This window comes from Notolepis coatsorum, assembly GCF_963971535.1.
Source record: "Notolepis coatsorum genome assembly, chromosome: 17".
Classification (NCBI taxonomy): Eukaryota; Metazoa; Chordata; class Actinopteri; order Aulopiformes; family Paralepididae; genus Notolepis; species Notolepis coatsorum.
The window spans coordinates 105844796-105866173 of record NC_140181.1 but is presented as its reverse complement, the minus strand read 5'-3'; the positions used below and the strand labels follow the sequence as shown (position 1 = coordinate 105866173).

General features: G+C 46.8%; 2 protein-coding genes across 2 annotated transcripts in view; one reads left to right on the top strand and one right to left on the bottom strand.

Moving 5' to 3' along the window:
• LOC311243927 (BICD cargo adaptor 2) overlaps positions 1 to 11395 on the top strand; it is a 104449-nt gene extending 93054 nt beyond the window's left edge. The window contains exons 6-9 of the mRNA XM_084333328.1: positions 1862 to 2119; positions 5945 to 6148; positions 8457 to 8990; positions 11238 to 11395. Coding sequence (XP_084189454.1) covers positions 1862 to 2119; positions 5945 to 6148; positions 8457 to 8990; positions 11238 to 11393 — 1152 coding nt within the window. The 3' untranslated portion in view covers positions 11394 to 11395. The remainder of the gene's footprint in view (positions 1 to 1861; positions 2120 to 5944; positions 6149 to 8456; positions 8991 to 11237) is intronic.
• Positions 11396 to 18678: 7283 nt separating this feature from the next.
• The window catches only part of fgd (faciogenital dysplasia), a gene marked incomplete at both ends in the record, with an annotated part of 48283 nt that continues 45583 nt past the window's right edge, over positions 18679 to 21378 (bottom strand). Inside the window, one exon of the mRNA XM_084333615.1 lies at positions 18679 to 18765. Within this exon, the coding sequence (XP_084189741.1) occupies positions 18679 to 18765 (87 nt within the window). The remainder of the gene's footprint in view (positions 18766 to 21378) is intronic.

Here is a 21378-nt window from a genome sequence, read left to right as displayed (position 1 = left end):
CGACACTTCCTGATTCTACTGCGCAGGCGCACCAACCGACCTGTAGGAGTCGCTGTCCACAACGCTTGATCCCCACCCATCAGTTTCCCACCCCCTAATACGGCCAATGTGTATTAGTACGGACGACCAGCTAAACTGAAAGCAATGTGGAGACCGCTGGGCTCGAACAGGCAAGCCCAGCGTCTCCGTCATTCGTGGCGAGAGCGCCTTGCCCACTACGCCACGTAGCCGCCTTTCCTTTTACATTTCTTTGATTATACATACATGTGATCGCGGCGTGGTGGAATGTGAGAGTAACAAGCTCCTCTACCTGTCAGGGTGCATGTTGATTAAAACCATCTCCTGTATTTGAAATTGCACCTTCGACATCATTTGCACTTATACATAATTTATGAGAGAGAGCACGATGGCGATACTCGTGTATTATTTACATACCCCCCAGCCCTTGAAGTAGTGTGTGTGTGTGTCTGTCTGTGTGTGTGTGTGTGTGTGTGTGTGCGTGTGTGTGTGTGTGTGCGTGTGCATCTCTCGACGACTCCTCAAGGTCACCCTGGTTGTGAGTGTGCACTAGGCCCCTGTCCTCTGGAGCTGGGCCGGCTGGCTGCTCTCCAGGTTTTGCATACTTTGGCAACACAAGTCTGCCAGTGGATTACGACATGGTGGACATATAATACACACACAGCTGATAATAGAAAAGTAGTAGCTTTTCTTCATGGATATCAAGTTACCTGAATGGACCTCGTGTGCAAAGCTGTGCGCTATTATACGCCATGTACGGCAGGTGTCGATTCACCTTTAAATCACATATAATGTAAACGGAAATAGTCGTTTAATGGATGATGGAACATTATTCTCATTTTCCTTTTTGATAGGTTGGACGGGAAAAACCTTTCATGTTTTCCTATAATAATAATAATAATAATAATAATAATAATACACTTTATTTGTATAGCACTTTTCATACAGGAATTACAGCTCAAAGTGCTTCAGAGCAGTAAATGTATGCATTTATATAGCACTTTTATCCAAATCGCTTTACAATTTGTTCCTCACAGAGCAGAGCAGTGGAAATGCACAAAATTGGCACATCAAGAGCAATGCGTAAAGTGCAGACATAAAATTACGCATTAAAATGAGCATAAAATGACAGCAGCTAAATAGACAAAGTCATGTGGAGCCATGGTGTAGTGTGATGGGTGCCAGTGTAGGGCAGCCATTGAGCCTGGCGTAGCCCGAGGTCAGGTGCCATCAGTGGTGGTGAAGGAGGCAATTTACACCCTACATTGTAAAGCGCTTTGAGTGTCTAGAAAAGCGCTATATAAAATGCAATAAATTATTATTATTATTGTTATTATTAGGGATGCTCGATATTGGCTTTTTTACCGATACCGATATTCCGATATTGTCCAACTCTTAATTTCCGATACCGATACGATACCGATATCAACCGATACCGATATATGCAGGGTTTCCCCCAAAAAAACTGAATAATTTCAGGTAACTAATAATTTCACTGGATGCATTCAAAAGGCTTTCTAAATGTAAGCATTATCTGTGCAAAATATGATAATTAAAAAAGTTAAAATTAACATACAAGTTGTTGAATTAAACCAACATGCATACTTTTGACAATAAATAAAATAAGAATTGGTTCTTACTTGCTTGCCTGGGTAAATAAAGGTTAAAAAAAAAAAAAAAAAAAAAATTTTTTACCGATATTTTCCGATATCACATTTTACTGCCGATATCGGCCGATAATATCGGTCGGCCGATAATATCGGACATCCCTAGTTATTATATGTGTTTGAATGATAACTGTATGTGATGTACTGAATGCTCCTCCCTCCCTCTCTCTCCTCAGATGGAGCGTGAGAAGGTCACCCTGCTCTCCACGCTGCAGGACTCCCAGAAGCAGCTGGAGCAGGCCCACGGGGCGCTGTCGGAGCACCAGGAGAGGGTGAACCGGCTCACGGAGAACCTCAGCGCCATCCGCAAGCTCCAGGCCAGCAAGGAGCGGCAGTCGGCGCTGGACAACGAGAAGGAGCGCGACAGCAACGAGGACGGGGACTACTACGAGGTGGACATCCACGGGCCGGAGATCCTGGAGTGCAAGTACAAGGTGAGGACCGGAGGCCGAGGCCTTTCTTTTTTTACATTTATTTATTTATTTTACATGAAACAAGACGACACAATAGGGGAGGTGTGTAGTGGTTACCTCATTGCTGTTTTTTCCAGACGGTCCACCCTCGTAAAAATTGCATCGTATTTTCCCCCATTGGCCATTTCTAAATCGTCTCGTTTAAAACAAATAAAGCATGAACATTGGCACGGTGTACCTTTCTGTGCGTATTCATCCACAATCTATAGCTCAACATGAAAAGATTCGCAATTAATCGTAAAAGATTCACCGAATTTTATTTCAACCAAAAATGCTTAAACAATAATGTTAGTGGGGGAGCTCCGCAAGTACCGCAAGTGCTATTTCAGCGCCGTGGACAACCGCGCTCGCGCGGATCTGGGGCTGAGCGCGTTCGAATCCCGGACGGCAGCCGTGCCTTTCCCAGAGTGTCTTTCCCCCCCCCCATCTGAACCCTTTCAGCCTGCTTCTGTCGGTCGAACTTGACCAAGTATGAATGCGAAGAAAAAGCGATAAACGCTAAAAGAACCAGGTGACTGGTCAAAGTAAAAAAAAAAAAAAAAAAAAAAAAAAAAAAAAAAATAATGTTAGTGATAGAAGGGAACTCATTTTGTGCTAAAAATGGAAACCTTTTCAATGTTCATGAGGCAGAATTGTTACAATAGCAAGTACAAGGTGAGGACCGGAGCCTTTGAATGAATGCATTTATTTAAACGGATGTTAAAAACACACACAGGATTTAAAACCCAATAGACCTGTCTCAAACCCTGCCCCTTTTCTTGATCCTCCAATCACAGCTGTCGCTTACCTCGGACTTCCTCGTACAAACTTTGTTTGTACGAGGAAGTCAGAGGTAAGCGACAGCTGTGATTGGAGGATCAAGAAAAGAGGGCAGGGTTTTGAGACAGGTCCATTGGGCCACAACCATCACATGCATTGCATTGTTTGTGGAATTATCACACGATAAAGTCAGAGACTTATTTCGATTGTGGTCCTCGTCTGTCACAGCGATAGTCGGTGCAGGTAGGTCTCGGCGAGGTGCAGAAAACAGATTAAAACTACATTTCATTTCATAAAACACTTAAGATAAAAAAATACATAAAACTCTTACACTACAATGTAAAACAACACGTATACAAAATAAACTGCTTCAGTTTAAAATTGTCGGGGCGACAAGGCAACCGTCCCTTCACTGCTCTTTTAAAATGCCTAATCGTGACCATTTCTTTTACCTGAGATGGTAGCTGGTTCCATCGTATAGCTGCTGAACACTGAAAGGTATTCTCCCAGCCTCACTCTTAATCCTACAGGGGGAAATATCTGTTCCACTTGCTCTGGTGGCATAGCCATGAGTCTCCCTGACGAGTTTAAAATAATCCTTTAAATACTTTGGAACGCAACTGTTCATTATTTTATGGGTAATACTCCGCTTCGAATGATTAATTCTGTCTTCAACTGACTTTCTTAGCACTTGTGGTGGTGGTGGCGGCGGCAGTAGTCAAGTTTCAAGTCAAGTTTTGTTTTATTTGTCACATTATATAAGGTACATGTACATTACTGTGAAATGCTGAGATTGTGCTTCATACAGTAAAAAAAAAGAATAAAGACCAAACCCTATACAAAATATACAAAACTAAAGTACAAAATGCAAACAATGCAAAATTGCTCAAATTAGGTAGAGATGTAGTGCAAATCTTTTTTTTTATCCACTTTTTCTCCCATTTTTCTATATTTTCTCCCATCCCAATTTCGTATCATCCAATTCAACCCTCCCCTGTCACGGACGCTGTTTCTTGCCTCCCACAAGCCGGCTGCAATGTGGACTAAGTCATACATAGCACAAGTCCCCTCCGGTACTTGAGGTAACAGCAGTCGCATCTTTTCACCTGCACAGCTCGATCTCTCAGTGTCGAGGAGTAACGCGTGGGAGGCTCACGCTGCCCCCGACACTTCCTGATTCTACTGCGCAGGCGCACCAACCGACCTGTAGGAGTCGCTGTCCACAACGCCCGATCCCCACCCATCAGTTTCCCACCCCCTAATATGGCCAATGTGTATTACTGCGGACGACCAGCTAAACTGAAAGCAAATGTGGAGCGCTGGGCTCGAACTGACGAGCCCAGCGTCTCCGTCATTCGTGGCGAGCGCCTTGCCCACTACGCCACGTAGCCGCCCCCTAGATGTAGTGCAAATCTTTTAGTAATAAATAGATCAAATATGGTGTAGGGTTAAAAACCAGTAGGTGTTGTCGTTGTTGAATTTACATGATTTGGGGGCGTGGCATATGAAATAGACAGTACTAGCTATGAGAGTCTCACGTACGACACAAATACAGTCATTCAGAAACGGTTTAATGTTATTGTGGAACGAGTTGTAGATGGGAGGAGGGGCAGGATGCCAAACCCACCGAGGAGGTAGAGCAGGCGTCTGGTAATCAGAAGGTTGCCCCGCCCGGTTCAATTCTGGATCCTCCCACATGTGTGAGCGGGTCGGCGCCTCGCCTGGTCCCCTCCGCCGTCGGTGTGTGAACGTGTGAGTGAACGGGTCAAATGTGAGGCATAAGTTGTAAAGCACTTTGGATAAAATGCATATGAATGCAGTCCATTTAAGATGAGATGAGATGAGATATTCCTTTATTGATCCCCTTGGGGGGGGGTACAGGTATGGGCAGGGTAATGGTAGAAAGACATGAATACAGGCAATAAAATTATAGTACAGTAGAAAAGTAAAAATAGGCAGTGTAAACAATATTATTAACTCTGGATATACACATATGATGAGCAAGTAGGCAGTGTGATCACAGTGCAGATGAGGGTCTGTATGCCCTATCAGTTATATTCTGCATTACAATAAATATAGTTACAATAAACACTATAATCTACCGTAAATATATACTATGAGTAAGTAAAGTATACAGTATATACACAGGTTTACCATTTACCAATATTCATTACCAGTAGATTTACCAGTATTGTATTGTAGAAGCGACGCCGGTGAGTCACGAGTCACGTGTGCAGGGTTCGCACAAGGTCCTTGAAGTGCTTAAATTGCTTGATTTTTTTTTTATAAAAAAAATTTTGAGGCCTGGAATTCCTTGAAAACAGCCAATTTCTTTTTACAAGGTGCTTAAAAAGTCCTTGAAATTCAAATCAACCATTTGCATTGAATGTTTTGTTCATCCATGATCAAATTGTTCTGAATCAAGAAATAGTTTATTTTTGTTCTGTTTTAAAAAAAAAATCTGACACATGGCTGTCTCGTGTGCTCCAGCTGCTCATGTCTTGGCGTGTGATGCTCCAGCTGGCTCTAGCTGGCCAGCAGGCCAAGAAGATGCTTAAAAAACAGCATTTAAAAGTGAATTGTATCCTTCGAGTGACATCATTGAAAATGAAAAATAGTGCTTGGAAAAGTACTTAAAAGTCCTTGAACTTCGGGGGAGCTCCAGTAGCTCACCGCGTACCTCGAGCGCTATTTCGGCGCCGGGGACAACCGTGCTCGTCACGGATCTGGGGTTTAGCGAGTTCGAATCCCGGACTGCAGCCGTGCCTTTCCCAGAGTGTCTTCCCCCCCATCTGTACACCCATTCAGCCTGTTTCTGTCGGTCATTCTTGACCAGAGTAAATGCGATAAACGCAAAAAAGAGCCAGCGGAATGGCCAAAGTAAAAAAAAAAAAAAAAAAAAAAGTCCTTGAACTTCATTTTGCAATGTCTGTGGGAACCCTGCGTGTGGGAACCCTGCGTGTGGGAACCCTGCGTGTGGTCTCGACGCGCTCGTCGTTACCTACTCTGACGCTCTCGTCCCGCCAGGTGGCCGTGTCGGAGGCCGGGGAGCTGAAGGAGGAGCTGAAGACGCTGAGGGCAGAGTACCAGGCGTGCCGCTCACGCTACGACCAGGAGCGCGTCCGCCTGGAGGGGGACGTCACGGTGCTTGGGGACAAGCTGGTCTCTCTGGAGAAGTGCAGCCGCGTGGAGCGGCAGGAGAAGACCCGCCTGGAGAAGGAGCTGCGGAAGGTGAGGAGGGGATTCTGGTCTCCATGACACGTCATAAAGAGCGATGCTCTGTTGCATGTTAGAACTCTGTAAAGACACTCAAAGTGTTAAGAGCGATGCTCTGTTGCATGTTAGAACTCTGTAAAGACACTCAAAGTGTTAAGAGCGATGCTCTGTTGCATGTTAGAACTCTGTAAAGAAACTCAAAGTGTTAAGAGCGATGCTCTGTTGTATGTTAGAACTCTGTAAAGAAACTCAAAGTGTTAAGAGCGATGCTCTGTTGTATGTTAGAACTTTGTAAAGAAACTCGGTGTTAACACTTTGGTGACCGCCGGGATGCGTCTAATATAGTGCTTGAGGACCAGGGTTTGTCAACAGACCGGTGTCTTTTTGTACAGCTAAATCTATACTTTATAGTATTGCTATCTGTCCATTCTCATTGTCAATTGAGTTCATAAACCATCCCTTCAAAATGGCTTAAAGAAAAAGAAAATGCATCAATAGGTTGTCATTTTATAGCGCCGTGAAATGAATATAAGCTTTATCGCAGATTTTGTCTCATATATTTTCTGGAAAGCTAGTTATGGAGCTAATAACTGCTAACGTTATATTCAACAGCATTTCCGTTTTATATATGCTAAAGAAATAACTCAAACTGCATATGATCCGGGCTGTCCCAGAGCATGTATGCATGAAAGGGGGGGGGGGGGGGACACACACGTCGTTTAGTATTATTGATTACCAATAACAGTGTCCGTGTAACTAGCCACATTCACTGATCTGCTGCTTGCGTTTCACAGCAAGCTCCGATCCGGCTGTAATTTAGGTGAAAAAGGTCTTACCGTGAGCCCGTGGGATACCCCCCAGCATTTCCCCGTTATCGATCGGCATCTGGTAGATCGATATGTCCATTGGCTGATGATAAATCCCATTATTCCATGGTGAAATCTGCGATTCGAAACGTGATCCACAGTACATTGTGCTGGTTCAGGATCCGGCTACAATGATACTCCATTGGAAGAAAAAAAAAAGTTTTACATTCGCCCACAAGGCATACTGCAGTGGAGCGATGGCGCCCCTAAGAGGATCTGGCCGGTATTGCATGTTCTCGATTCCACAGACGAGGGTAGATCTGCAGATCTGCAGATCGGGGATCTTGAGCCGGTTATTAAAATGGAATAACAGCAATAACAAATGCCACGGCTATATACGTGCCTCTGGTCCACAACGCATGGCACCGAAACCCGTATATATATACGTGGCTGGTCCCCATTGTGTTAAGAGTGATGCACTGCTCTGTTGTATGTTAGAACTTTGTAAAGAAACTCAGTGTTAAGAGTGATGCACTGCTCTGTTGTATGTTAGAACTTTGTAAAGAAACTCTGTTATAAGAATAGAGAGTAAAGTAAAGTGGTCCTTGTGTCTGTGCCAGGTGATAAGAACAGAGAGTAAAGTGGTCCTTGTGTCTGTGCCAGGTGATCAGAATAGAGAGTAAAGTGTTCTTGTGTCTGTGCCAGGTGATCAGAATAGAGAGTAAAGTGGTCCTTGTGTCTGTGCCAGGTGATAAGAACAGAGAGTAAAGTGGTCCTTGTGTCTGTGCCAGGTGATAAGAACAGAGAGTAAAGTGTTCTTGTGTCTGTGCCAGGTGATAAGAACAGAGAGTAAAGTGGTCCTTGTGTCTGTGCCAGGTGATCAGAACAGAGAGTAAAGTGTTCTTGTGTCTGTGCCAGGTGATAAGAACAGAGAGTAAAGTGTTCTTGTGTCTGTGCCAGGTGATCAGAATAGAGAGTAAAGTGTTCTTGTGTCTGTGCCAGGTGATCAGAACAGAGAGTAAAGTGTTCTTGTGTCTGTGCCAGGTGATCAGAACAGAGAGTAAAGTGGTCCTTGTGTCTGTGCCAGGTGATAAGAATAGAGAGTAAAGTGGTCCTTGTGTCTGTGCCAGGTGATAAGAACAGAGAGTAAAGTGGTCCTTGTGTCTGTGCCAGGTGATCAGAACAGAGAGTAAAGTGGTCCTTGTGTCTGTGCCAGGTGATAAGAACAGAGAGTAAAGTGGTCCTCGTGTCTGTGCCAGGTGATCAGAACAGAGAGTAAAGTGGTCCTTGTGTCTGTGCCAGGTGATCAGAACAGAGAGTAAAGTGGTCCTTGTGTCTGTGCCAGGTGATAAGAACAGAGAGTAAAGTGGTCCTCGTGTCTGTGCCAGGTGATCAGAACAGAGAGTAAAGTGGTCCTTGTGTCTGTGCCAGGTGATCAGAACAGAGAGTAAAGTGGTCCTTGTGTCTGTGCCAGGTGATAAGAACAGAGAGTAAAGTGGTCCTTGTGTCTGTGCCAGGTGAGCGACGTGGCGGGCGAGTCCCAGGGCAGCCTGAGCGTGGCGCAGGACGAGCTGGTGACCTTCAGCGAGGAGCTGGCCACCCTCTACAACCACGTGTGCATGTGCAACAACCAGACGCCCAACCGGGTCATGCTGGACTTCTACAAGCAGGGCCGGGGGGCCGGGCGCAGCAGTCCGGAGGGCCGCGGCCGGCGCTCCCCCATCCTGCTCACCAAGGGCCTGTTCCCCGAGCCCAGCAAGGCCGACCAGGCGGACTCCGCCCTGCCCTCGCCGCCCCCCGACTCCCGCCGCGAGCCCATGAACATCTACAACCTGGTGGCCATCATCCGGGACCAGATCAAGCACCTGCAGCTGGCGGTGGACCGCACCACGGAGCTCTCCCGGCAGAGGGTGGCGTCCCTGGAGCTGGGCACGGTGGCCGACAAGGACAAGGAGGCGTGCATGGAGGAGATCCTCAAGCTCAAGTCCCTGCTCAGCACCAAGCGGGAGCAGATCGCCACCCTGAGGACCGTGCTGAAGGCCAACAAGCAGGTCTGTGTGTCTGCCTGTCTGTGTGTCTGTCTGTGTGTCTGTCTGTCTGTCTGTCTGTCTGTGTGTGTGTCTGTGTGTCTGTGTGTCTGTCTGTGTGTCTGTCTGTCTGTCTGTCTGTCTGTCTGTGTGTCTGCCTGCCTGTCTGTGTGTCTGTGTGTCTGTGTGTGTGTCTGTCTGTCTGTCTGTGTGTCTGTCTGTGTGTCTGTCTGTCTGTCTGTGTGTCTGCCTGCCTGTCTGTGTGTCTGTGTGTCTGTGTGTGTGTCTGTCTGTCTGTCTGTGTGTCTGTCTGTCTGTCTGTCTGTCTGTGTGTGTGTCTGTGTGTCTGTCTGTCTGTGTGTGTGTCTGTCTGTGTGTGTGTCTGTCTGTGTGTCTGTCTCTCTCTGTCTGTGTGTCTGTCTGCCTGTGTGTCTGTCTCTGTCTGTCTGTGTGTCTGTCTGTGTGTCTGTCTGTGTGTCTGTCTGCCTGTGTGTCTGTCTGTCTCTCTCTCTGTCTGTCTGTCTGTGTGTCTGTGTGTCTGTCTCTGTCTGTCTGTGTGTCTGTCTCTCTCTCTCTCTGTCTGTGTGTCTGTCTTGTCTGTCTGTCTGTGTCTGTCTGTCTGTCTGTCTGTCTGTCTGTCTGTCTGTCTGTCTGTCTGTCTGTCTGTCTGTCTGTCTCTCTTGTCTGTCTGTCTGTGTCTGTCTGTCTCTCTTGTCTGTCTGTCTGTCTGTCTGTCTGTCTGTCTGTCTGTCTGTCTGTCTGTCTGTCTGTCTGTCTCTCTTGTCTGCCTGTCTGTCTGTCTGTCTGTCTCTCTTGTCTGTCTGTCTGTGTCTGTCTGTCTGTCTGTCTGTCTGTCTGTCTGTCTCTCTCTCTGACTGTTTCTCTGTGTTGTGAACCAAACATGTGTCTCTTTGCTCAACACGTGCTCGGGCCCGACAGGGTTTGCATCATGTGTCATCTAGATTCAAATATAATCCCAGAGTCAAATCCCCACGTTTGTCACCTTCCCCCTTGAGAGACAGAAAGACAGGAGGGAGGGGTGGCTGCTATTTCAGGTCCGGTCAGCTGTTGGGCAGCACATGTACCACAGCAGCCAAGATCCACAGCAAAACAACACTGGCATGTGGTGCAGACGGCACGGCCGGTGTTGTCAGCTGTGCCCCAGTATGTGTGGGCGTAGCCTGGGTGGGCACCGGGAGGAGAGCCCCTCCGAGACACCAAAGAACCAGGACAAACCTCATGTGTGTCCAGTTGCTGCTGTCGGCTCTTAGAGACGTGTGTGTGTGGGTGTGGGGGGCTCCTCAACGCCAGACCAGCAGAACGGGATCTGGGGCACATGAAAGACTCTCATAAACACACACACACACACACACACACACACCTGTGTGTTTTAATTTTAAACCAATAACTAACAGAACCACCTGGGGTTGGCTGTTTTTTTTTTTTCTCTGAAGGATCTGGAAAGGTTTACCACGGGTCACTGTGGCAGGTTTAATAACGTACATCTGCTGGAGGGGAAGATGTCATGTGACCCGTTTATCCCCCCCCCCCCCCCCCCCCCTCCTCCGTCCTTTTTGTTTTATTTGTCACATATAAAGTACATTACAGTGAAATGCTTGGTTGTGTGTATGAGCCCCCTGAGATTGTGCTTCATACGGTATAAAAAGTTAAAAGAATAAAGACACTATACAAAATATACAATATACAAAACTAAAGTACAAAATGCAAGAAATGAGGTAGAGATGTAGTGCAAATCTTAGTAATACATGGATAGAATATGGTGTAGTGTTAATAAGTGTCTAAAGTGAATGTTTAAGGTGAGTGTTTAAAGTGAGTGTGTGCAAGGAATGTGGAATGGATGAGTTAGTGTTGCACAGAGTCCACATTGAGCATCCGGATGGCCTGGGCCCGGGAGTTCAAAACATGTAATCCCTATCGATTGATTGATTGATTGAACATTTTAATGAACAGATTGCAGAATGGGTGTACAGTACAGTACAGCTCAATACACACAATTGTTAAGGGGATGCAGACCAGAGAAAGACTTTCGTCTTGTTTACAATCAGGGTCCCCCATTTTCAATTCCTAATGAGTTGAAAATGAATGAATCCAAATCTGATGATCGGATCAGATGGGGATTAAAAGTTTTGAACTCCTGATGGCCCGGGGGGATAGAAGCTCCTTTTGAGTCGTCTCCCTGTGCCTGCCATGAGACTCCGGTATCGCTTGCCTCTCTGATCTCTGACCCTTCTCCCGCTTGTCCGCCCGCAGACGGCCGAGGTGGCTCTGGCCAACCTGAAGAGCAAGTACGAGAACGAGAAGGCCACGGTGACGGAGACCATGATGAAGCTGAGGAACGAGCTGAAGGCGCTGAAGGAGGACGCCGCCACCTTCTCCTCGCTGAGGGCCATGTTCGCCACGCGGTGAGGAGAATAATAATAATAACAACTTTATTTATATAAGCTTTGTTCACAGCCATGTTGTGGCTTCCTGTAACATTTAGAATTGACTTCAAGGTCCTTCTCCTTACATACAAAGCTCTAAATGGACAGAGACCTAGCTACATCGCCGACACTCTTAATAAATTACACACCAGCAAGAACACTGCGATCATCAGCTGCTGGACTACTAGAGGCTCCCAGAAGCAGTCAAAAGAGGATCGGTAATGCAGCCTTTATCAACTATGCCCCAAAACTATGGAACAAACTACCCCAAAACATCAGGGAAGCCAACTCGCTAGACATCTTCAAAAGACAGCTTAAAATCTCTTTGCTCAGGCATTTAAATGAAACATCAGGGATATCCTGACACTAATTGTACTTTAGCTGCACTATTCTTACTGTGGGATATTGTGGATATCCTGAAGAAGAAGGTTCTCAGTCAACCGAGGTTCAGTTAATAACAAGGTTTATTAACTGGACAGATAGAAACATACATAGTACATAGAGAGAATGGCTGAGGCTCGCGCTCCAGGTGATCAGCTGAATGACCCAGGTAGCGACCAGGATTGCTGTCGGGAGGAGCCTTATATAGTTAAAAGGGGGGGGGGTGTGGTCCCATTTGATAGGTCAAATGGGTGGGGGGGGACATAGGATGGGGGAGAAAGGGGAGGGGAATGTCTTTACATGAGGGAGTTGGGGAATCATTATATTATTCCACACCTGCACTATTCTTACCCTACCTACACTTCCCTTAATGCAATCCGTAATCATAAGAATTCGACACTGGCAGACGTGGTACCTTTCTTGGAAAAACATTGTTTATTCCATAAACAAAGCCTCTGTACCAGATGGAAAACAGTTCTGTATTGTCCTTGAAAAGCCTTAGAAGGAACAAAATTCATTATTCTAACGATCTCTCTCCTGTCACCCCGCTCGGTGGTCGTGCAGCCTAGCTGTCCAAAGGCCTTCCCTGTCAGCCGAAGCCAGTGATGTCGTGGCACTCCATTCCCCCCCCCCCCCCCCCTTCAAAGTCTCTGTCAACGCGCCTGCTCGCGTCTGCTTCGTGTCTTAATCTAACTTATCCCGGAAGAAACTCGCATCATAACGTCTTATCCCTAGCAACGGGGGCCTGCCCCCTTTTCTCGTTACTACGTGACGCGCTGCCATGGCAACTGCTCTTCACCTTTAGCATGGTTCTATTGATGTCAAACTATCCCCCTAGTTCTCTCTGACCAAACCTGCCTGCTCTCAGTGCTTATCAATGTTTTGGTTACAAACCTGCTGACGACCTTGGCATTCACACACCCTGCTTGCTACCGTGGAGACACACACTGGCTGCCGGCTACTTTTAAGATGTATAGATCCGTCTGAGTAGATGCTGTCACCCACCGATATATACATTATATACACATTGAAAAACATAGATTCCTTCACCTTGCTATCGTTTTTTATGCTTGCTTATGCCTGTATTTTTTACTGTTGTGAAGCACTTTGAACTGCAACTTAAGGATAATAATAATAACTTTATTTATATAAGCTGTGTTTTTTCACAGCCATGTTCGCCACGCGGTAAGAATAATAATAATAACTTTATTTATATAAGCGGTAAGAAGGGGACGATTATACTTTCTGTTTCACACGAGGCTCAAAGCTGTGTTTTTTTCTAGTGGTGGGACTTGATAAAAAAAATGTATCGAATTAATTTGAGACTTTATAGTTAATTAATAGAAATTAATCACATTTTAATCGCATATCAATATTTGATGTGAAAAGCAACGAGTGAATCAATGAATATACATTATACGTACGTTTAAGCAGCAAAATCCTGTATTAGCACCTACACAGACCAACAGATCAATGCAATTTAAAAAAATATATATATTCTGTAGTTAATTAATCGCAATTAATGCGATAAAGTCCCAGCCCTCGTTTTTTCACATGCACCCCTCCTGGTTTAGACATACAGAGCTCCCCCCACCCACCCATAGGCCACAGTGGCTCAGGAGGTAGAGCGGTCGTCTGATAGTCAGAAGGTTATTCATTCATTTCACACCATTTCAGCAAAACAGTAAAAAATCGAAACATTGACCGTGACAGAAAGTGTATATAAAGGTGCTGAGTAGAGGCAAGAGACCCAGATGGGCCTATACAGGGCCTCAACTCATTAAATCATCGGATAAAAAAACACACACATATTGCTCCCTGGGACAGCGTGTCCATGTGCCCTTGAGCAAGACACTTTAACCCCTAATTGCACCTTGCACGGTTGCCGACGGCGGAGGCGACCATGCAAGGTGCCAACCTGCACAACGGGAGGAGTGGGAATTGAACCGGGAACCTCCGGATTACCATTGATTGATTGATTGATTGACATTTTTTATTAACAGATTGCAGAATGGGTACAGTACAATACAGCTCAATACACACAATTGTTAAGGGGATGCAGACCAGAGAAAGACTTTCATCTTGTTTACATCAGGGTCACCCATTTTCAATTCATCATGACATTAATGACATACACAACATACAGATATAAAAATCTAACCATCTAATCTAATCGTGACATTTATGACATACAGATATACAGTACTGTTACATTTGTGACATACAAGATATGCAAATATACAGTACTGTTGAACCTAACAATAAATATATACATACGAGGGGGGGGGGGGGTGTACATTAGGCCATGCATCTCCAAAAAAAGCTGTGTCACTGAAACGTGAGCTCATTGACGACAATAACAACCGGGCTTCCGTGATGCCATCTGCCAGATTCTGTTTCCTGTTTTAATCTATCCTTAAAACGTCCATCCAGCGTTCTGATGCGGCGGCGGCGCTTATCATTAGGTAATCCATATTTACCATATGGAATCTGTGTGTCTGTGGTATTATTTTAATATGTTTTAATGAGGGGGTATTGTTTTTCTGTCTGAATCTGGGCCACTGCAGGATGATGCTGGCTAGTGTTGGTCCTGCAGGCTGGAGGTCTGGAGAAGAAGGGTTCTTTAATCTGTGTATCATGAAATGTTTCTCCTAAGCTGTTTTTTAGACCAGTGACTCCTTACTGTGTGTGTGTGTGTGTGTGTGTGTGTGTGTGTGTGTGTGTGTGTGTGTGTGTGTGTGTGTGTGTGTGTGTGTGTGTGTGTGTGTGTGTGTGTGTGTGTGTGTGTGTGTGTGTGTGTGTGTGTGTGTGTGTGTGTGTGTGTGTGTGTGTGTGTGTGTGACTGTGTATTAACCCCTTACTTGCTCGCTAAGCCTCCTGATTCCTATAAGATGGGGGGCCAAAGGTTCCGTCTGTAATCCCTACCTCGGCCTGTACTGGATTACACACTCACCGCTCTGCACACCGCACTTCTAAGTGCGCACACTGTGTGTGTGTCTGTGCGGGACCTGACCCTGATTTAAATTCTTCCAATAATATATACATTAGACCTTTTGAGAGCATACTTATCGTATGTTTGTTCTCTGTGTGTTTGTGTTGTGGGGGGTCTGTGTGTGTTAGTGTTCAGTTTTCAGTGGGGGTCTCGTGTGTTAGTGTTCAGTTTTCAGTGGGGGTCTCGTGTGTTAGTGTTCAGTTTTCAGATGGGGGTCTCGTGTGTTAGTGTTCAGTTTTCAGTGGGGGTCTCATGTGTTAGTGTTCAATTTTCAGTGGGGGTCTCGGTGGGTTAGTGTTCAGTTTTCAGTGGGGGTCTCGTGTGTTAGTGTTCAGTTTTCAATGGGGTCTCGTGTGTTAGTGTTCAGTTTTCAGTGGGGTCTCGTGTGTTAGTGTTCAGTTTTCAGTGGGGGTCGTGTGTTAGTGGTTCAGTTTTCAGTGGGGGTCTGTGTGTGTTAGTGTTCAGTTGGGGGTCTGTGTGTGTTAGTGTTCAGTTTTCAGTGGGGGTCTCTGTGTGTGTTAGTGTTCAGTTTTCAGATGGGGGTCTGTGTGTGTTAGTGTTGTTTTCAGTGGGGTCTCAGTGTGTTTAGTTTCAGTGGGGGGTCTCAGTGTGTTTAGTTTTCAGTGGGGGTCTCAGTGTGTTAGTGTTGTTTTCAGTGGGGTCTCAGTGTGTTTAGTTTCAGTGGGGGGTCTCAGTGTGTTTAGTTTTCAGTGGGGGGTCCAGTGTGTTTAGTTTTCAGTGGGGGGTCTCAGTGTGTTTAGTTTCAGTGGGGGGTCTCAGTGTGTTTAGTTTTCAGTGGGGGGTCTCAGTGTGTTCAGTTTTCAGTGGGGGGTCTCAGTGTGTTCAGTTTTCAGTGGGGGGTCTCAGTGTGTTTAGTTTTCAGTGGGGGTCTCAGTGTGTTCAGTTTTCAGTGGGGGTCTCAGTGTGTTCAGTTTTCAGTGGGGTCTCAGTGTGTTTAGTTTTCAGTGGGGGTCTCAGTGTGTTTAGTTTTCAGTGGGGGTCTCAGTGTGTTTAGTTTTCAGTGGGGGTCTCAGTGTGTTTAGTTTCAGTGGGGGTCTCTGTCCGAATCCCCTACAAGATCCTCCTCCTCACCTACAAATCCCTGCACGGGTTGGCCCCTTCCTACCTGACCAACCTACTCCCACCTACACTCCAGCACGAGGCCTCCGCTCCTCCAACTCCGACCTCCTCACCATCCCCCGCACCAGGCGTTCCACACTGGAGACCGAGCTTTCGCTGTAGCTGCCCCCAGGCTGTGGAACTCCCTCTCCCCCTCCATCCGAGGCTCTGACACCATCAACCTCTTCAAAACCAACCTAAAAACCCACCTGTTCACACTTGCCTTCACGCAACACGGCCCCGCTCCCAAGTAGCCCCCACCTGACTCTTTTCTTTTAACACTTTGCTGCCCGACCACGAGTTAATACGGGTTTCGAATCCATGCGTGTGGACAGAGTCACGTATAAAGCCGTGGCAAGTTGTTATTGCTTTTATTCCATTTTAATAACCGGGTCAAGGTCGCGGAGCGGCACTGCATATATTCCCTAGTCTGTGAATTCGAGGATGTGCAATACCGACCAGATCCTCTTAGGGGCGCCATCGCTCCACTGCAGTATGCCCTGTGGGCGAATGGATAACTTTTTTTTCCCTTTCATGGAGATTTTTAGTACCCGGATTCTGACTCAGCATCCTGTACCGTGCATTACGTTTCGAATCGCAGATTTCACCATGGAATAAGGGGATTTATCATCAACCAATGGACATATCGATCTACCAGATGCCGATCGATAACGGGGAAATGCTGGGGGGTATCCCACCGGCTCATGGTAAGATCTTTTTCGCGTAAATTACAGCCGGATCAGAGCTTGCTATGATACGCAACCAGCCGATCGGCGTATGTGGCTAGTTAGACGAACACTGCTATTGGTAATCAATAATAATAAACAACGTCCCCCGCCCCCCCCCCCCCCCCCCCCCCCTTTCATGCATACATGCTTTGGGACATTCCCGATGATATGCAGTTTTGAGTTATTCTTTAGCATCTGTAAAACGGAAATGCCGTTTGATATAACGTTAGCAGCTATTAGCCATTTATCTAGACTCCCAGAAAATATACGAGACAAAATCCGCTATAATGCTCATATTCGCGGCGCTATAAAATGACAACCTATTGATGAATTTTTTTTTTCTTTAAGCCATTTTGAAGGGACGGTTTATGAACTCAATTGACAATGAGAATGGACAGATAGCAATACTATAAAGTATAGATATAGCTCTACAAAAAGACACCGGTCTGTTTACAAAAGCTGGTCCTCAACACTATTAGACGGGTCCCAGCGGTCGCCAAAGTGTTAAGCCACAGATCCTGTTGTTTTGTTTAGTTGTTTGTTTTTGTTTTGTTTTCTGTTTATTTTTTTGTTAATTTCAACCACTTCATCAAATTGGACAGCACCTTGCTTCCTTTTTTTTATCTTATTTGTTTTTTCCTGTTACTATACACATATATTAATATTTTTTTTTTATCTTTACATTTGTTCAAAAAATTATATTTCCACCCTTTCCTTGTACAGTGTCCTTGAGTCTGAGAAAGGCGCTTCTCTCTTAACACTTTGACGACCGCTGGGACCCGTCTAATAGTGGTTGAGGACCAAGGTTTGTCAACACACCAGTGTCTTTTTGTAGAGCTAAATCTATACTTTATAGTATTGCTATCTGTCCATTCTCATTGTCAATTGAGTTCATAAACCGTCCCTTCAAAATGGCTTAAAGAAAAAAAAAATCATCAATAGGTTGTCATTTTATAGCGCCGTGAATATAAGCTTTATCGCAGATTTTGTCTCATATATTTTCTGGAAAGCTAGTTATGGAGCTAATAGCTGCTAACGTTATATTCAACGGCATTTCCGTTTTATATATGCTAAAGAAATAACTCAAACTGCATATGATCCGGGCTGTCCCAAAGCATGTATGCATGAAAGGGGGGGGGGGGGGGGGGCGGACGGACGGACGTTGTTTAGTATTATTGATTACCAATAACAGTGTCCGTGTTACTAGCCACATTCGCACATCGGCTGCTTGCGTCTCACAGCAAGCTCTGATCCGGCTGTAATTTAGGTGAAAAAGATCTTACTGTAAGCCGGTGGATACCCCCGAGCATTTCCCTGTTATCGATCGGCATCTGGTAGATCGATATGTCCATTGGTTGATGATAAATCCCCTTATTCCATGGTGAAATCTGCGATTCGAAACGTAATCCACGGTACATGCTGCTGGTTCAGGATCAGGGTAATATGAAACTCCATTGGAAGGGAAAAAATTTTTAAATTCCATTGCCCACAAGGCATACTGCAGTGGAGCGATGGCACCCCTAAGAGGATCTGGCCGGTATTGCATGTTCTCGATTCCACAGACTAGGGTAGATCTGCAGAGCCGGTCGGGGACCTTGACCCGGTTATTAATATGGAATAAAACAATAACAACATGCCACGGCTATATACGTGCCTCTGGTCCACAACGCATGGCACCGAAACCCGTATATATACGTGGCTGGTCCCCATTGTGTTAAAATCCAATTTATTATTATTATTATTATTATTATTTGTGTTCAGTTTTAAGCGGGGGGTCTCTGTGTGTGTGTGTGTGTTTGTGTTCAGTTTTCTGTGTGTGTGTGTGTGTGTGTGTGTGTGTGTGTGTGTGTGTGTGTGTGTGTGTGTGTGTGTGTGTGTGTGTGTGTGTGTGTGTGTGTGTGTGTGTGTGTGTGTGTGTGTGTGTGTGTGTGTGTGTGTGTGTGTGTGTGTGTGTGTGTGTGTGTGTGTGTGTGTGTGTGTTGTTTTCAGTGCGGGGTCTCGGTGCTCATTTCTCCAGCAATATCCTCCCTGGTCCAGATGGCCGTCTCTCACTCCTCTCTCACTCCTCTGCAGTCCACAGCACAGCTCCCAGCCGTGCAGAAGGGGAGGGAGGGAGGGAGGGAGGAAGATGAGGGCTGGGGGTGTTATCATAGAGAGGGAGAGAGGGAGAGGGGAGAGGGAGAGGGAGAGAGGGGAGAGAGGAGAGGGGGAGAGAGGGGGAGAGAGGGAGAGAGGGAGGAAGATGAGAGCTGGGGGTGTTATCATAGAGAGGGAGAGTGGGAGAGGGAGAGAGGGGGAGAGGGAGAGAGCTGGGGGTGTATCAGAGAGAGGGAGAGTGGGAGAGAGGGGAGAGGGGGAGAGGGAGAGAGCTGGGGGTGTTATCATAGAGAGGGAGAGAGGGAGAGTGGGAGAGAGGGGAGAGGGGGAGAGAGGGAGAGAGGGGGAGAGAGGAGAGAGCTGGGGGTGTTATCATAGAGAGGGAGAGTGGGAGGGAGGGAGGGAGGAAGATGAGAGCTGGGGGTGTTATCATAGAGAGGGAGAGAGGGAGAGTGGGAGAGGGGGAGAGAGGGAGAGAGCTGGGGGTGTTATCATAGAGAGGGAGAGAGGAGAGTGGGAGAGGGGGAGAGGGGAGAGAGCTGGGGGTGTTATCATAGAGAGGGAGAGAGGGAGAGAGGGGGAGGGAGAGAGAGGGAGAGAGGGAGAGAGCTGGGGGTGTTATCATAGAGAGGGAGAGAGGGAGAGGGAGGGAGGGAGAGAGGGAGAGAGGGGAGAGAGCTGGGGGTGTTATCATAGAGAGGGAGAGGGAGAGGGAGAGAGGGGGAGAGAGGGAGAGAGCTGGGGTGTTATCATAGAGAGGGAGAGAGGGAGAGGAGGGAGGGAGGGGAGAGAGGGAGAGAGCTGGGGGTGTTATCATAGAGAGGGAGAGAGGGAGAGGGAGGGAGGGGAGAGAGGGAGAGAGCTGGGGGTGTTATCATAGAGAGGGAGAGAGGGAGAGGGAGGGAGGGGAGGAAGATGAGAGCTGGGGGTGTTATCATAGAGAGGGAGAGAGGGAGAGTGGGAGAGGGAGAGAGGGGGAGAGAGGGAGAGAGCTGGGGGTGTTATCATAGAGGGAGAGAGGGGGAGAGAGGAGAGAGCTGGGGGTGTTATCATAGAGAGGGAGAGAGGGAGAGGGAGAGAGGGGACAGGAAGATGAGAGCAGGGGGTGTTATCAGAGAGGGAGAGAGGGGGAGAGGAGGGAGAGTGGGAGTTGGAGGCAGAGAGAGAGAGAGAGAGAGGCATGCTACCTCAGCACCTTCCTCTTCCTCACACAGTAATACGCACCCTGCACTCCTGCTGAAGGAACTCTATATACTGTACCTGCAGTGACCCATCAATTAGTGGCAAAAAAGAAAGTCATCTCTGCAGATATGAGACGTCGCTCTCTTCTGTCCTGGAGGTTTGGTGCAGTGCAGGGTGGAGGGTGCAGGGTGGAGGGTGCAGGGTGGAGGGTGCAGGTGCAGGGTGCAGGGTGGAGGGTGGAGGGTGGAGGGTGCAGGGTGGAGGGTGGAGGGTGGAGGGTGGAGGGTGGGCATCTCGCTGGAGGACAACTGGGTAAACTAAACTGACAGCCCAGAGTGAGAAACCCTGGTTATTATTATTAATGCATTCTCATTGAAAACAACCAACTGAACCGATATATGACCCATTATTACTGTGGTTCATTCATTCAATCTGTATTTATAAGTACGAGTAGTTAAACTGATTTACAGTGCTCAGTAAAGGCGACGGGTTGTGCAGCTCTCGGTCGGTATCGGTAGAGAACCCCGTGGCGTCGTCACAGACGGTGTACAGCGTGACGCTCCGACACTCCAGGGGGGGAAAAAACTCTCGTCGTTGCCCAGGCGATGGATCCTCTCCTACTATCAGTATAGCGGGGGGGGGGGGGGGGGGGGGGGTGAGATTAGACTGACAGGTGGCGGCACCGTCTCTACACAGTCGAGCTAAAGCTCCCTCCTCCTTCCTGCCCGCTTCCTCCTCCCCCCCCGACACTCTCCAGATGCTGCGGACACACGGCACACAGCCTGGACACCCCCCCACTAGTCACTTTACTGGGTGTGAAGAGAATAGAATAGAATACGTTATTCATCCCGAGGGAAATTGGGCACTATACAAATCGCTCACAGTAAACGGTAAACATTTAGGTAGACGAAACAAAAGTCACGAATAATAAGAATAACAATAATAACGCACTGCAGTGCAACGCGGCCGTCCTTCCGGGTTCGACTCCCGGACCCGGCGACCTCTCTGTCGAATGTCTTCCCCCGTCTCTCTCTCCTCCCGTACTTCCTCTCTGCCGGACCTGTCCAAACAAAAAAACAATAGAAATCTAAAAGAAAATAAATAAATAAGTACATATTCAAAAAAATTATAATAATAATAAAAAATAAAAGAATAACAATACGCCTAAGAATAAAATACGGACCGGGATATACATGTATACTATGTTACATTCTAATATAAAATATACAGTAAAAATATATGGTGGTGGAAATAGTTTAGTTCTATTGGGCTGTTTTTTACGAGATGTCTGCAGTTGGGGCCTAGTGTATTGGTATGTAAATTTAGACCTATATGAAGTGGGGTTTCTTGGGGGGGGGGGGGGGGGGACTCTATTGAGAGGCTGGGGGGACCCGTCTCACTGAGGTTTCCCACACTCCCCAATAACACCAGGTCTTGTAGTCTCAGAGAGAGAGAGAGAGAGAGAGACC